The 13,084-nt window shown below is 52.1% G+C and overlaps 6 protein-coding genes across 6 annotated transcripts; 3 read left to right on the top strand and 3 right to left on the bottom strand.

Moving 5' to 3' along the window:
• Positions 1 to 898: 898 nt before the first annotated feature.
• Z519_03247 (uncharacterized protein) lies at positions 899 to 1,381 on the top strand (the record flags this gene model as incomplete). The annotated part of the gene is made up of 2 exons (XM_016760999.1): positions 899 to 924; positions 1,096 to 1,381. The coding sequence occupies 2 exons, from the start codon at positions 899 to 901 to the stop codon at positions 1,379 to 1,381; spliced, it is 312 nt and encodes a 103-aa protein (XP_016622849.1).
• Positions 1,382 to 1,980: 599 nt separating this feature from the next.
• Z519_03246 (uncharacterized protein) lies at positions 1,981 to 3,033 on the bottom strand (the record flags this gene model as incomplete). The annotated part of the gene is made up of 1 exon (XM_016760998.1): positions 1,981 to 3,033. The coding sequence occupies one exon, from the start codon at positions 3,031 to 3,033 to the stop codon at positions 1,981 to 1,983; it is 1,053 nt and encodes a 350-aa protein (XP_016622848.1).
• Positions 3,034 to 3,157: 124 nt separating this feature from the next.
• Z519_03245 (uncharacterized protein) lies at positions 3,158 to 3,553 on the bottom strand (the record flags this gene model as incomplete). Its single annotated transcript, XM_016760997.1, has 2 exons — positions 3,158 to 3,218; positions 3,288 to 3,553. The coding sequence occupies 2 exons, from the start codon at positions 3,551 to 3,553 to the stop codon at positions 3,158 to 3,160; spliced, it is 327 nt and encodes a 108-aa protein (XP_016622847.1).
• Positions 3,554 to 4,467: 914 nt separating this feature from the next.
• On the bottom strand, positions 4,468 to 5,951 carry Z519_03244 (uncharacterized protein; the record flags this gene model as incomplete). The annotated part of the gene is made up of 4 exons (XM_016760996.1): positions 4,468 to 5,236; positions 5,284 to 5,405; positions 5,454 to 5,737; positions 5,792 to 5,951. The coding sequence occupies 4 exons, from the start codon at positions 5,949 to 5,951 to the stop codon at positions 4,468 to 4,470; spliced, it is 1,335 nt and encodes a 444-aa protein (XP_016622846.1).
• A 1,506-nt stretch (positions 5,952 to 7,457) lies between these two features.
• Z519_03243 (uncharacterized protein) lies at positions 7,458 to 9,520 on the top strand (the record flags this gene model as incomplete). The annotated part of the gene is made up of 5 exons (XM_016760995.1): positions 7,458 to 7,572; positions 7,626 to 8,413; positions 8,468 to 8,653; positions 8,699 to 9,122; positions 9,171 to 9,520. 5 exons carry the CDS (start codon positions 7,458 to 7,460, stop codon positions 9,518 to 9,520), a joined length of 1,863 nt encoding a protein of 620 aa, XP_016622845.1.
• Positions 9,521 to 11,865: 2,345 nt separating this feature from the next.
• Z519_03242 (uncharacterized protein) lies at positions 11,866 to 13,067 on the top strand (the record flags this gene model as incomplete). The annotated part of the gene is made up of 2 exons (XM_016760994.1): positions 11,866 to 12,031; positions 12,094 to 13,067. The coding sequence occupies 2 exons, from the start codon at positions 11,866 to 11,868 to the stop codon at positions 13,065 to 13,067; spliced, it is 1,140 nt and encodes a 379-aa protein (XP_016622844.1).
• Between the last annotated feature and the right edge of the window lie 17 nt (positions 13,068 to 13,084).

Raw genomic sequence — 13,084 nt, 5'->3', positions numbered from 1 at the left:
CTTCAACCAAAGGAACGATATGATCCCATATCTCTCGAAAATGACATACGATATTCAGATACATGGATCAAAGTGAGCGCTGTATGTCAGAAGAAGAAGGACACAGGAAGATCTTGCTGGCTTGGGAGGTTTGAGCAGATGTTGGTGACTGGCCGCGTGAAGGGAGCCCGTTTCAAGCGTGTAGATGCACCGGCACTCAGTGGTTGATATATGAAATGCCTGCAAGGCCCTAGCAAGTATATACATCTCCTGTATCCCAAGAAGTCAGAACCAATCCAAGTAATATTCGCCCATGGTCATGCTTTCACCCGTTTGTGGGAAGGACGGATACAGGACAAGGCTGAGACGGACACTGTTGTACCGAGTAACTTGTAGCTAAGATCCTCTGCCTTGCGGAGGGGGCGGAACCCCGGAGCGGCATCTTCCTCCCTCATCTAACTGCAAGGACTCGCCATTGCACTCACGCTCCCTTCCCGAATCTCATTCTCTTCAGCGTTCACACAATCTCTACTGTTTTTCCAAACAACCGGCCTGTTCTCCGCCGCAGCCGACCACGACGTAACGCGCCCGTACCGTAAGAAGTTCCCGGTCCGCGCACCACAGAGACGACAACGACTAGGAGGTGAAGAAGAATAAGAAGAGTAGGCAGAAGAAGAAGAAGATCGCAAGAGGATCTGTACAGTAGTACAAACCTGAACCCGGCCACTGTGTTGTCTCCCGTCTTTCCTCCGGGATTTCTTCGCAACGTTCGCGATTGATCTGAGCGAATTTCCCGACTTGACACAACTCGTCCGCGTGGCGTCGAAAGGTCCAAGCAAGGGAGGCATCACGAGCAGTTCGGTCCTGAGCCGCAGTCGCAGTTGCAAGTCTCAAATCTCCACTTCACAAGTCCGGCGCAATGGCAGACGCATACGCGCGCGAAGAGTAAGTCTCCCTCCTACGTCCCCCGTGCCACTTGGCCTCCTCTCCCTACTGTCTTCGTCTCCATTCCGCTTCCGCTCCACGCTCTCGAACAAATCCAAGTCCTATCCCAAGGGCTACATTACCGACCCAGGCAATGAGTGAATGCCCAGGCTGACCCGCGGCCCAAAATAGACAAAATAACGCGCTCCTCTCGTCGCTGTCGCAAAAGACCTCGGCCCTGAAACACATCACGCTGGACATCTATGACAATGCGCGCAGCCAGGGCACGCTGGACAACACCAACGAGGTCTTCAGCAGCATGAGCACAAACATCCGCGGCAGCGCGGGCCGCTTGACACGCATGGCGCGGCAGGGCGACAAAGTCGCCGTCTTGAAGGTCGCGGGCATCATCGTCGTGGGGGGCCTGCTGGTGTGGTGGATCGGTGGGTGGATACTGGGCCTGTTTTTTGGACGGTGACAACAGTGAACAAAAGGGGAGGGGAAGGGGAGAGGAGAGGAGATGAAAAAGAGAATGAAAGAGGAATGAAAAGAGGAAATAAAACAGGAAATGATTACGGAACAGAAGAGTTTGTTGAGTAAATACTGTATTGATACAACTGGATGCCTTTCCTAACGATGCTCTTTGTCATGATCGTGATCATGAAATTCCTTAATGATACCCGTAACCCAATGTTCAATGAGAAAAAGAACCCCCCCCATGTCTTTGCCAACGCCAACCAACGCCAACGATGATCTGAACGCTCATGAGAATTGCTTGCTTGCCATGATAAGAATGCCTTGGGTTGCCTTGATAATGATGCGGTTTGTTGCCTGCCTTTAAGAATGTCTCTTTCCCACACCCCATAACAATAGTCGTAATGATACCATAAGAATGTCTGTCTCTTTCCACACACCCCATAACAATATGTAATGATGCTTTTGCTTTGTTGCCGAGTCGTAAAAATACCCAGTGATCCAGGTCATCAAGTCATCAAGTCATCACTACACTGCAGTTTGCGTGGTTGTCGTTGTTGTTGCAGTTTGCGTTGGTCCTGTTCCTGGTGCAGATTGTGTTGCTTAAACTGCATCTTCGAACTCTTCATCTTCCTCTGAGTCGCCTTCAAATGCGACTTCATATTCTCTTTTGATGCCATTGCTTGGTTTGACATCCATGACGTCTTCAAAGTCGTCTTCTGCTTCAGCTTCAGCTTCTGCTGTGTCGTCTTCATCTGGAGTGGTAGCAGCCGTGGCGGTTCCATTGGTGGTAGCCCCGATTGCACTGCTTGTATACCACACTGGCAGTTGATTCTGCTTGGCGAGAAATTTCCTGCGCTCTTCTTTGCGCTCTGCTTCCTCACGCTCCTGTTCCTCACCACTAGTCAAGTTGACGGTGAGGTTTTTGACGTCGACCATCTCTGGGCCGCTTCTCTTGTAGTCGTAGTATCTGTTGCCTCTCTGTAGAGGAACATACTGTTCCGAGTTGTCTGTTTTACCACTTCCCTGCTGTCGGGGGACGTCTTTCTTTCGGTCCCATGCTGAGGCGAAGTCGTTTTCGGGAATGTCTGTGCGATCGATCTTGAGGATCATGTCGTCAAACTTCTTGAGCTGATCATTCAGCTTTCTGATTTTTTCGTGATTGCCGCGGTCTTTCTGTGCAGCTTGTTCATTTTGGACCAGTGTCGCATGGCATCTGTCGCAGTAGAAGCCTTCGTCTCCGACTTTGTCGAGTATGTCAAGTTCTTCATATTCCGCTTTGCAGCGGGGACAGCGCCAGTCTTTGCGTTTGGTCTCATCTTGTTGATACATCGCCTCCACTTTCTTGCGGAGTTTTGCGATTTTGTATTTGATTGCATCTATTGCCGGGTGAAAGGGACAATAGTAGTATTCTCTTGAAGAGGGTCTTGTAGAGCCTATCTTGGCTTCATTGCGGGATTGTGTTTGGACGAGGCGTGCGGTGCGGAGAGGGTTCAGTAGGCTTCTGATATCTTTAGGCTGAGAATTGAGGAGAATGTTCAGGTCGTCCATTTGCAGAACTGAGTGCATGAGGATAGCGTCGACAATGATGATCTGTTTAGGATGAGGGAAGAAAGTGCGCACAGCCGTTCGGATGAGAGTCTTGGCTTCATCCATGATGAAGGTGGTCGTGATGCTGCGACCGAGAGAGAGAACCTAGGGGAGAGAGCCAGGAGAGAAAACCGAGAGCGAGAACCGAGAAGAAAGAGACGTGCAGCCGGCGAGTCTTGGGCGAGCAAGTTCAGGTTCCCCAAAGAAGCCCAGGGTATCTTGGGTTGCGCGGCATTGCAGTTCGGCGGGCTCTGCCAAGCATTATGTAAGCATCTTGCTGTTTTTGGCGGAGGGAGAACGCCAAGGGACCATGTACTTACGCGTGGCATTCGCAGACCAGGGAGTCGTCGGAGCCAAGCTCGTACCTCAAGTGATAGAGGCACTGGTCTGCCGGCCGCCTGCGCCACGCCGGCACAGGGATCGCCCGGAGCGGCGGCTCACCGTTGGGGCCAATCTCGGGGAGCCGGATTGGCAAAGGCTCGAATGGGGGGCGCACTCGAATGGGCGGGGTTGGGAAGACGATGGGAGGAGGGAGCCACTCCTCCTCAGCCTCCTTGCGGACCTTCTTCGAGAACATACAACCCATGGTGATGTCTTTGGTGGCTTGTAGTAAAGTAAATGGTGTTTCAAAGTGATGTCGTTGGAGGGTCGTTGGAGGGCTCTTGTCAAGTAAACTGATGCAGAACGTAATGTGGTATGGGGAGGTCTACCTGGGGTGGGCGTGGAAGGCACCCTTTATATATTGTCTACGGGACTCCTCTGGGTTGATCTTCTACAGTCACTGAACCTTGGATGCAAAATTTCTCCTGGAAAGTTGGGAGGCTCCATTGGGCCCATGCCATGTTCCAGTATCACAACAAAGTCAAGCGGAGAAAGTGTTGGTGTGTGACCAATCTTTGACCTAAGCGAACCCTAACTCTAGCGCGGACCAGAACTTTGCCTTACGGAACAGCCTTGCAACCGACGAGGCTGCGCGGTACAGTGGGCACAGTGGGGTACACGAAAAGGCCGCATAAAACTTTGACCAGATTGAAAACTTTGACCATTTGTCACATCCAGAATGTAACCTACTTCTATCCTTTGGAACCTGCAGTCTGTTCCATGTTCTCTCTTCTCTCATGTCCACAATTGGTGCCTCCTTGCGAATTGTTAAATGATTGGATCGAACAGCGAGATCAGATGCTCTGCTCTGGGCTGATCCCAGGCGTCCAATCAGTTGATCATGCCGAAATGATCCCAGGTGTTTCTGCGCCTGAGGCAGCAAGAATACAAAGCCTCCAGCCCTCACGTGCCAGGCGTGTCTGCGGAAAGAGCGGAAGAGATGTGTGACATACCATCAGCAATCAAGGCGCCGCTGCTTGTCCCTTGTCCATTGCAAACACAAGGTTTCATGATGCCCAGCAGCCTGAGACTCTGGGTGAAAGGCATTAGGTTCTTGTTTTTCATCGAGCAACATGATGTCAGTCCTAGCAGGACCCGCTTTCCCAATCATGTCTGCTGTCAATCGGTTCGAGGACTCGTTCGCTCGTCGGAACGCCGTGGTTTGCGGAGTGCCCTGTCTTGCGCCATCTTCAGCTCCAGCGACAGAGACGACAACTCCGTCCAGAAGAACTGCCTGCAGACCTCAAAATGCGAGGGCTTGAACTCCGGAAATGGGATATCCTGTCGCAGTTGGACGGCAGTCCTTCGGGTCTGTGTGTCGTGGTCGAATGTTGCCAATAGTAACATTTTGGTCCAGAGAAGAAAATCTCCAAGTCCCAGCGCTCCAGTACTGCGACATTCTCGCTCAATGTTGACGTCCCAGATTCCCATGCAGTAAGTTTGGATGAATCCATAGCCGGTTGTCATGTGTTCCCCCAAAGCCTCAGTCGATATTGCTAATGCCAGCAATGAAATTGCGAGCACCTCCTCGACCATGTTGCGATCTTGATTTTGTAGAATGGCGATGGCCAGAAACATAACTTGAGCAGGTGATACGGAATACGATGGCGGGGAATGTGGAAAATGCACTCTGTCGTCGTGCTCAAGATTTTGCTCCTGATGGAAGAGATTGGACATGAGTTGTGCACCGGCCTGCACCACTCGTATCACTTGAATGCTTAGTCTGCAAGACATAGCCAATTCGATAAAGCCTAAAGGCAGACGACTTAAGATGAGGCTCAGTTCCGGATCGAATGGATGGGTGGGATAGTCAAGTGAGCCATAAGGAAACATTCGCACCTGATCTGGGTCAGGTTCCGCATACACTCCGCCGAGGAACATTTCCCAGCTGTAGATGTCAGATTTGCGTGAATTCTGCAGAGAATTATGGCTTACGATCTGATATGGGCCTTGATATAGCCTTGTAAGCCTGAATCTCTGAGCTCACCTCGAATTTGTATCATACGACGCATGGCTCCAAGGTGCTGGAGAGGAGATCCCAAGCCTTCAGATAGTGACTGTCAGGACTTAGTCCCAAACATGGTGATCACGAACAGTAAACCAACCTCAACAGCCATCAAATAAATAAGACTCAACAGTATAGCGTTACTAGAGGTGGGGTCATTGGATTCGAGTCTTTTCCGAAGGAGAACAAGGCCCCTGCGGTAGTAACCCAACACCTTCCGGCTCAGACGTTTGTCGTGCATTCGAAGAGCGAATGCGAGAGAGGTGGCCGTGATCAACGGGTCTTGCATCATTGCTGGAAGGTTGATATCGAGGAAGGCAGAATCTCTGCCCTGCAGCCTGAACGTTGGATAACGCAACATGGGCGGACAGTACACCTCAACGACTGTTGGATTTGTTCAGTATGAGGATTTTGCCTCCTGGGTTTTTGGATACTGACAGAATTGGATTGCTGCCAAAGGATTGGGGTCATCCTCCACCATTGTTGCATCCAGCGGCAAAGCATAAAAATTGGCGGGCTTCACCTTGAGCAGTGTCCGAGCAGAGCCCCTCGCTGAGTTGATTTCTGTTTCGAGGATTCGGAGACTCGATTTGGTCATGGTCCTAATCCGATTAACCATGTGCTGTGATCCATCATCAGAATCTGACTCCCTTGGGGGTGAGGCATCTTTGCAGGAGTTGGACCGATCAACAAGAGCGACATCTCTCTCTCGATTCATCGCCCTTCCCTTTCCAAGGAGTGGTCCTGTTTGCAGACGCTTTATGTTGCAGAAGACTGGGTACGATCGCGTGCTGGATTTGGCGGAACCCTGGTAGCTCACTTTATCATGAAGTTGTCGCCCTGGAAAAAACCACTCGGATCACTTCAGGTCTCGTTCCAAATGGGGGGTTACCATGTAGATAAACCATTCGGCCATCTTTGAAGCGCTCGCTTTCGACAGATCAGTATTTCCCCTCACATACTTCACTCAACTCGGAAGAGGAGTTGATACGAGGTGTGGTAAACATGGACCAGGGCATAAAAATAACGTTGAGGCGGGTCCAAGACCATGGCGATTTTTTTGTTACGTCTTCGGGCTTCAGAGCTGCTTGTCGGCGTCCTGCATAAGCCACGGAAATGCTTGTTTCTGGGGGCAGAGTATCTTGGTCGATTTCAAAGGCAGGATCAGGCGAGAAACTAGGTCCCAAGCTCGGATTGTTTCCATCCCACGTTGTCACTGGAGGGATCAGAATGGAATCCCGTCCTTTTTGGGGGGGTGTTGGCCGCGCCATGCCCAACCTTACGGGCTATAGGGCCAGACGACTTCATTTATAGGCCAACGGAGGGGCTATTTGGGAGGACGCCCTGTAATATGACTGGCGTCAATTGCGCTGGTGTGCCACTTGGGGGCAATTGGTTGGTGGCACGAGGGGCGGCATTGGCAGCAGAGGGGCACCTGCACAAGTCTCGATCCATGGACCATTGAACAGCCTCCCGGGAGCCACCCAGGAGACGTGCTTAAGGCATGCTTATTAATGTCGACGGCATTTGATTGGAAGCAGTTGTCGGCATCTCAAGAGAGGGTTGGACGGATGGGATCAATATCCGAGAGCATTCAAGTCTGTCAGTGCAAGGTGGAGAAGACGTGCAAAGTGGGAGAGAAAATCAACAGTGAGCTGTTGCGCTGTTCATTACCCATTTCCTCATCACTCACCTCACCACTCCGTCTGAACTGAACAACATCTTAAACCACCCGTTAATGAACTCGAGACCCTCAGGCCGTCATCGTGAGGCATGTAGTTACAGTTCAGATTCTGCCTGTGACCAGCGGAATTCGAAAAGGTGAGCTCAGCTTGACACGGTCGCCAGATTTCACATTGACTTCACATTCACCGTCCGCCATCAACCATCCACCACACACCACACACCACACACCTACGAATGATACTAGGCATATGCTACCTGTGATTCCCGGCGCGGATCTGTGGGCTCGGCGTGAGATCTCTGCAGCTGTCGACGCGCTTTTCCTCTCGTTGTCTGTTGCTTTGCCGTTTCGGTCTTCTCCTTTGTCCGCACCTCGCTTTGTCATTTGCTTCGCCGCTCGGAAGGGGCGCCTCACACTGTTATGATGTATGCGACCATGTCCTCGTCGCCGCGATCTCGAGTGCCCTCGGTTGTTCAGGTCTTGGTTACCGTGGCTGTCATTTTTGCCGCTCATGCCCAAGCAAAGTTTCTGAAAGGTGAGAAGACCCTTCTTCGAGCAGAAGCTGCCGTCTGGCTCTAACGCCTCCAGCGGATCTGAAATGGCCTGGCTTTCGGAAGTTCCAAGACGACCTTCAACCAAGCCTCACCGATCTGCTGGCGTTCAGAGAGCCTGACAATGACCCGACATTTGAGAAGGCTATACACGTGGTCAATAACCTCGCCAGCCAATCCACCTGCCATCAAGCAGCCGCGGCTCAGTTGCTGATTACTTGTAAAACTGCTGGCACAAGCCTCAGCCGGGAACAAGGGAAACATGAACTACTAGAGAGAGCCCAGTCAGTCTACGCTGTCAGAGTGGCTGTCTGCGAGACTGGGGAGGGCAGAGCAGCAGTTCCCTCCCCTTGCAAGCCTATACTCGACATCCCTCAGCGACTTGATCACGAAATTGATGTGGTCAACAGCAAAGTTTTGGCTTCTTGTCTCGAAGCGTTGATTGCGGAACATTATTACTGGACGAGCTACAGCAACAACAGACAGGATGCCAACACTCTGTGTCAAGCCACCACCATCGAGTCCACCAGATTGGAAGCACTTCGGTCCTATCAAAAGCTGGCGCAACTCCTTCCAGAGTTTCGTGATGCGTTCGGATCCACTCGGTCTCAGTGGTTGACTTTCCTGAAAGAGCAGCAGCATGAGATGCGGCATGTGAGCAAGCTTCTGCAGGAAAATCAGGACGAACGTCAAGCACAGCATAGACATGAGCTTAACACCTTCCGTGACGCGATGAATAGGGCTAAAGAGGGCTTACATGACGCATTTCAGACTCTAAAGGGAGCTATGGCTGGCACAGACGCGCATGTGACCCATACCAGTGAGGTAAGTGGCGTCCTACAAGGGCTATCGGATGGGTCACTGATCCATCCCTGACAGGCTCTTGGACACATACTTGCTGATTCGGCCAAACTGCGAGATCTGCTGCGCGAGGCAATCACAACCACTGGCAAGCAATCCGCTGAGGTGGCTGCAGCCCAAGAACAGGAGATGAACAACGTTCGTGAGCTTGCCCTTGCTACTACAAGAGCTCTGAAGAACATACAGGCCGATGCAGTGGTCCAGGTTTGTGTATACCATTTGGGGTTGAACATGGACTGACAGGGATAGGATGTCGGTGAGCTTCTTTATCGTGTTAGGAACAGTCTTGATGAGATCTCTGGTGCTCAGTCGACGCAATTAGCGCGCGTAGGGCATCATCTGCAACTCAGCGAAGAACTGTCTGCAGCCTATAGGGCTAATCTTGCTTTGGGCGAACGGATGAAACATGTCTCTGCGTCTCTTGCGTCCGAACTCGACACTGCAAGTGCTACCGCCGGACGAGTGTCCTCCAAACTTGACAGAGTCAATCAAGTGTTGACGCGTGTTGAAGCGGCGTCTGCTATTCTCAGCTCACTTTTCGCCGTCATCACTATACCATGCCAGATGGCGGAGCATCTTCATTTAAGGTTACTGGGCCTCTTTGCGATGCCGGCATTACTAGCGTCTTTCTGGAAGCCAAGAAAGTATTCATATATACTGATGGCTTTCTACGGTGTGTTTCCCGTTGCTATACCCAAACAAAGGGCTAACCAATTTCCAGTATTCCTCGAAAGTCTCATATCCTTAGTCGCCGAATACCACGACAAAATCATCGCTTGTTTGCAGCACCTAAGCCACCAATCTCGAGCGATGATATGGAAATCTGGATTCAACGTCTATTGCAAGCAATTAGGGATTGCTGCGTCAGGGATGGTCATTCTCCTCTGTTGTTTTCTGCTGGGCACGCACCATACCCCACCGAAGTCAAAAGCCACCTTTCCTCTAAAGTCTATCGAAGAAGTTGAAGACCTTCCTATTGCAAAACGATTTTACTCGGAAGACAGGTTACGGAATGGCAAAAGTTTGCGGCTCCCCAGAGACCGCTACCGACGGGCGGCAACGGTCTGCTAGACTTGTACGTTGGGGATCTCATGGTTGTCTTTCATCTTTTCGACGTTATCATCACCATTTATGCCGCTCGTCGCGGGATTCGCGACTCTACGACTCAAAAATACCCAGGACTGTTACAGGACACATGACCGTGATTTGCGTTATTCTAGCTGGGGAGGCTATGTGGTCTGTCTTGCTTTGATATCTTTCTGTTGTTTTGCACCGCAGCAATAATCCAGAAAAGGCGCATGAGGGAAGATGGGCGCATGCTGGTCACAGAAGGCCGCAGTACATACATTGTGGTTGCATTCGGTCCAAAGCCCTTTGGGGGACATCCGCTGGAGTATCTGCCGGTCACCAATTCCAGAACTCGAAGCCTGATTAGCAATTGATTGCCCATTGTGCTACACTTTTCCATTCGAGCCTCAAAGATTCAGGGAGCTTTCCCGGCTCATTGCTCATCGCTCTTATCTCTCTACCGGGTCGCGCCAGTAAAAGTGCAATAGATTGTCCGGGACTCGTATCCATGTACTTGTAGAGATTTGGCCACGTCCACGCTAACCACCTCCTGTAGGACCGCCGAACTACTAGTAGCTTCACGTGAGCATCCTAAACCAATATTTGTCTCATCTTGGGGATTGCGTTCAACCCTAGTGCCAGTCCTCCGTGGCTCTAGGACGAACGAGGAAGAATATTACCCAGGTAGTTAGGCGGCAGGTTGCCAAACCTCGACTGCTAACGAAGCGGGTCCCGGGGCACCTGAGGCCCCGAGTCTGGGCGGCACAAGGATTCGATTCGGAATCGAATTCGACGCTTAGCCTTTTTCGGATAAAAGGCTAAGCTTTTTTAGGCAAGTACCTATCTCGGAAGAGAGTCTTTTGCTGAGGTGCCTCAAGGACAACGACATCGTCGGCGACCTCGCCCGCTGGCAAAGTCATTAGCCTAGGCTGGCCATATTGCAGTCTCGCAAATATCTGAGTATCGCCACATGAGACGTTGGGGCACGAGGCTGGACAGAGCTAGGTCTGGCTATACCTATTTCGGAGAGAGCTCTTCTTGTCATAGTACCCAATCCAGCAGATTATTCGAGCTCTCTCCTAATATGTACGTGTTACTTGCGCTTGTTGATATATAGATCCAATAGATCTTCCTTGATCTTCGCACGCATTGTCAATCAATGAAGCTTATTGGAGTTCGCTTCCCGCATGTCGTAGCTGTGATCAACGTGTAGTCAGACAATTTGACCGATGCTGTCTAGACGAATTGGTGCTTCGGCGCCCTGCAGTCTGTGGTTGTGGTGCTTCAAAGTCAACGGTGCTCTTTGCATCGCCGACTGGGTAACACTGCCAATGCTACTCGGTACTCGCCCACTGCCACTGTTGCGCCGCAAGCATCGACAACTCTTTGACGAAGGCTGCCCTCTCAATCTCCTCCCTACGAGGTATCTCGTCCAGTCCTCTGCACGCCTCCTTCTTGATCATGTACCGTGGAATACCCCGTCAACATTTTCTCAGACGGATCCTGACCTCGCGTCTTGATACGGGGTGTATGTGCGAACTTGAGGTTCACTGGCAGCAGAACCAAAAGAACAAGCTCGATCAGGCACAGCCATGTGCTCTGTTGATGGATTCGAGCCTCCGACATGTCGACGGCAGCCATCACCGACTACCATTAGCGGCCAACTTTACCCCTGATGACTGCGGCCACCATCTCGTCGCGTCGCTGACCAGCTGCGTCTCCTTGATCAAAACTGCACGCCGTTGGCTAGGCCGTTCCTCGCCTTGGCACACCTCCTCAAACTCGGCTTAAATCCTTGCGAGGAATAGGAGAAAAAGTGCGTCTCGTTTCACATGCCTTGCGTCCATGTCTAGTGGCGCTCGGTTTTCGCCGGTCCATTCGCTCTGCAAACAATGTCTCCTGGGTGGCTGGGGGCCTTACGGCAGTCTTACAATGTACATATGTTTCTGGTTGGTCAGCTCGCAATGATAACGCTTCATTAGGCACTGGGTGCAAAAGACTTGTCCGGCCCCCAACTCCAAGCCATTGGCGTCGACTTCCGCCCAGGGGCCATTTCAGGTCAGTGCTCACTACTCCCAGGTGGGAGATCCATGCAGCCCTATGGGTGCTGGAATGCCGCTGGGAGCATCACGAGGCGTTCCAGCCCTTTTTCGAAGCTTTCAGAAACCACACTACGCCGTCATCGACCTGTTGTTGCCTTTTTGCAGGCAGTTCAGGAGATGGTAAAGCATTCTGCATCGTATAAAGACGATAAGGCCGTCGCCTTTTCCTAGCGATCTTTTCTCCTCCTGGTTTGAATCCCTTTAATACTAGTACTCCTCCAGCAAACGAAGAGTCCGCGACTCGTCATGGCGCTGATAAAATTTCTAACGACCATTGCGACGGGCTTCCTTCTCCTAGGGTCTGTCCTCGCTGCTAGTGATGCTGGCAACTCTTCGCAGCACGTTGTGCCCAATGCGGCTGGGGAGTCAGCCATCGATCCAGCCAAAGTCCGGAAGTACAAGGGTCTTCTTGGTAAGTCAACTCTACCAGGTCCCTTCGCTGGCAGCCTTGCCATTGACGATTGTTGGTGGCAGATAACTTCAACTGGAGAGACAAGTTCGACGACGGGTTCAAGTGGCACGACATCGTCGACAGTTACACCCCAGTCAATGCGGACTGCTCGCCGAGGTGTCTGACTTGTGCGCCTGGCTGTAACCCCAGATGCTGTGCACTCGACCGATCACAGACGACCAGTGAAAGGGCCAAGGGCTCCCCAGATGGAATCATCTCCCGCCCATTGATTCCCGGTATCGGACGGCCCCTTCCTCTTCCACCACTTGGCTGCCCTTGCCATTGCGAGTCCTGGTGCCCTAGAAACGTCCAAATTATCTGCTGCTTCACACCGGCCTCCATGTCGCCAGACGAACCAGAAGTTGCTGCGGACCGTCAGCGAAGTGGCGTCGTCTACGACGCCACGCAGGAGACTCTCCTCGACCAGATCCTCCGCCCTAAGGACCTCTTCTGGGGCCACCCAAATCGCCCACTAGGTTGCCCGTGTTACTGCGCCCCAACCTGCCCGGCATATATCCAAGCCATCTGCTGCACCACGCCGGGCTCCGATTCCCGCGTTGCCGAGGTGCCCAAGAAGGTGCACGACGTCCTCGCGATGGTCACCGAGACTGCGTCCGGGGACCCCGTCTCGGTGCTCGCGGCCATCAACCTCACGGTCTTTGACAGCTTCATCACCATGAACCTCGTGCGCGGGCTGGAGAGGGTCAGTGAGATCACGTACAGCGAGGACGCCAAGACGTTCGAGATCACGCTCGGCGTCGCACTCGGGCCCAAGGACGCAAAGCAGGGGCTGGCCCAGACGTTCGTAGTCGTTGACGGATCGCGCTTGCTGGAAGAGGAGCAGATCTTGCTCGGGATGGGCTTCATGAACAGGATTGGAGTCGGGGCTGGAGCCGGGGTCGGAGCAGTGAACGTGAACAAGGACTTCCTGACTCCCCTGGAAGAAGGCCTCCCAGTGCTCACAGGCATTAATGTAACCGATAATTGCAACAAATGACTCAGTTTGCGAGGCCA

Source organism: Cladophialophora bantiana, assembly GCF_000835475.1.
Source record: "Cladophialophora bantiana CBS 173.52 unplaced genomic scaffold supercont1.4, whole genome shotgun sequence".
NCBI classification, from domain to species: Eukaryota; Fungi; Ascomycota; class Eurotiomycetes; order Chaetothyriales; family Herpotrichiellaceae; genus Cladophialophora; species Cladophialophora bantiana.
This window is presented reverse-complemented; position numbering and strand designations above follow the sequence as displayed.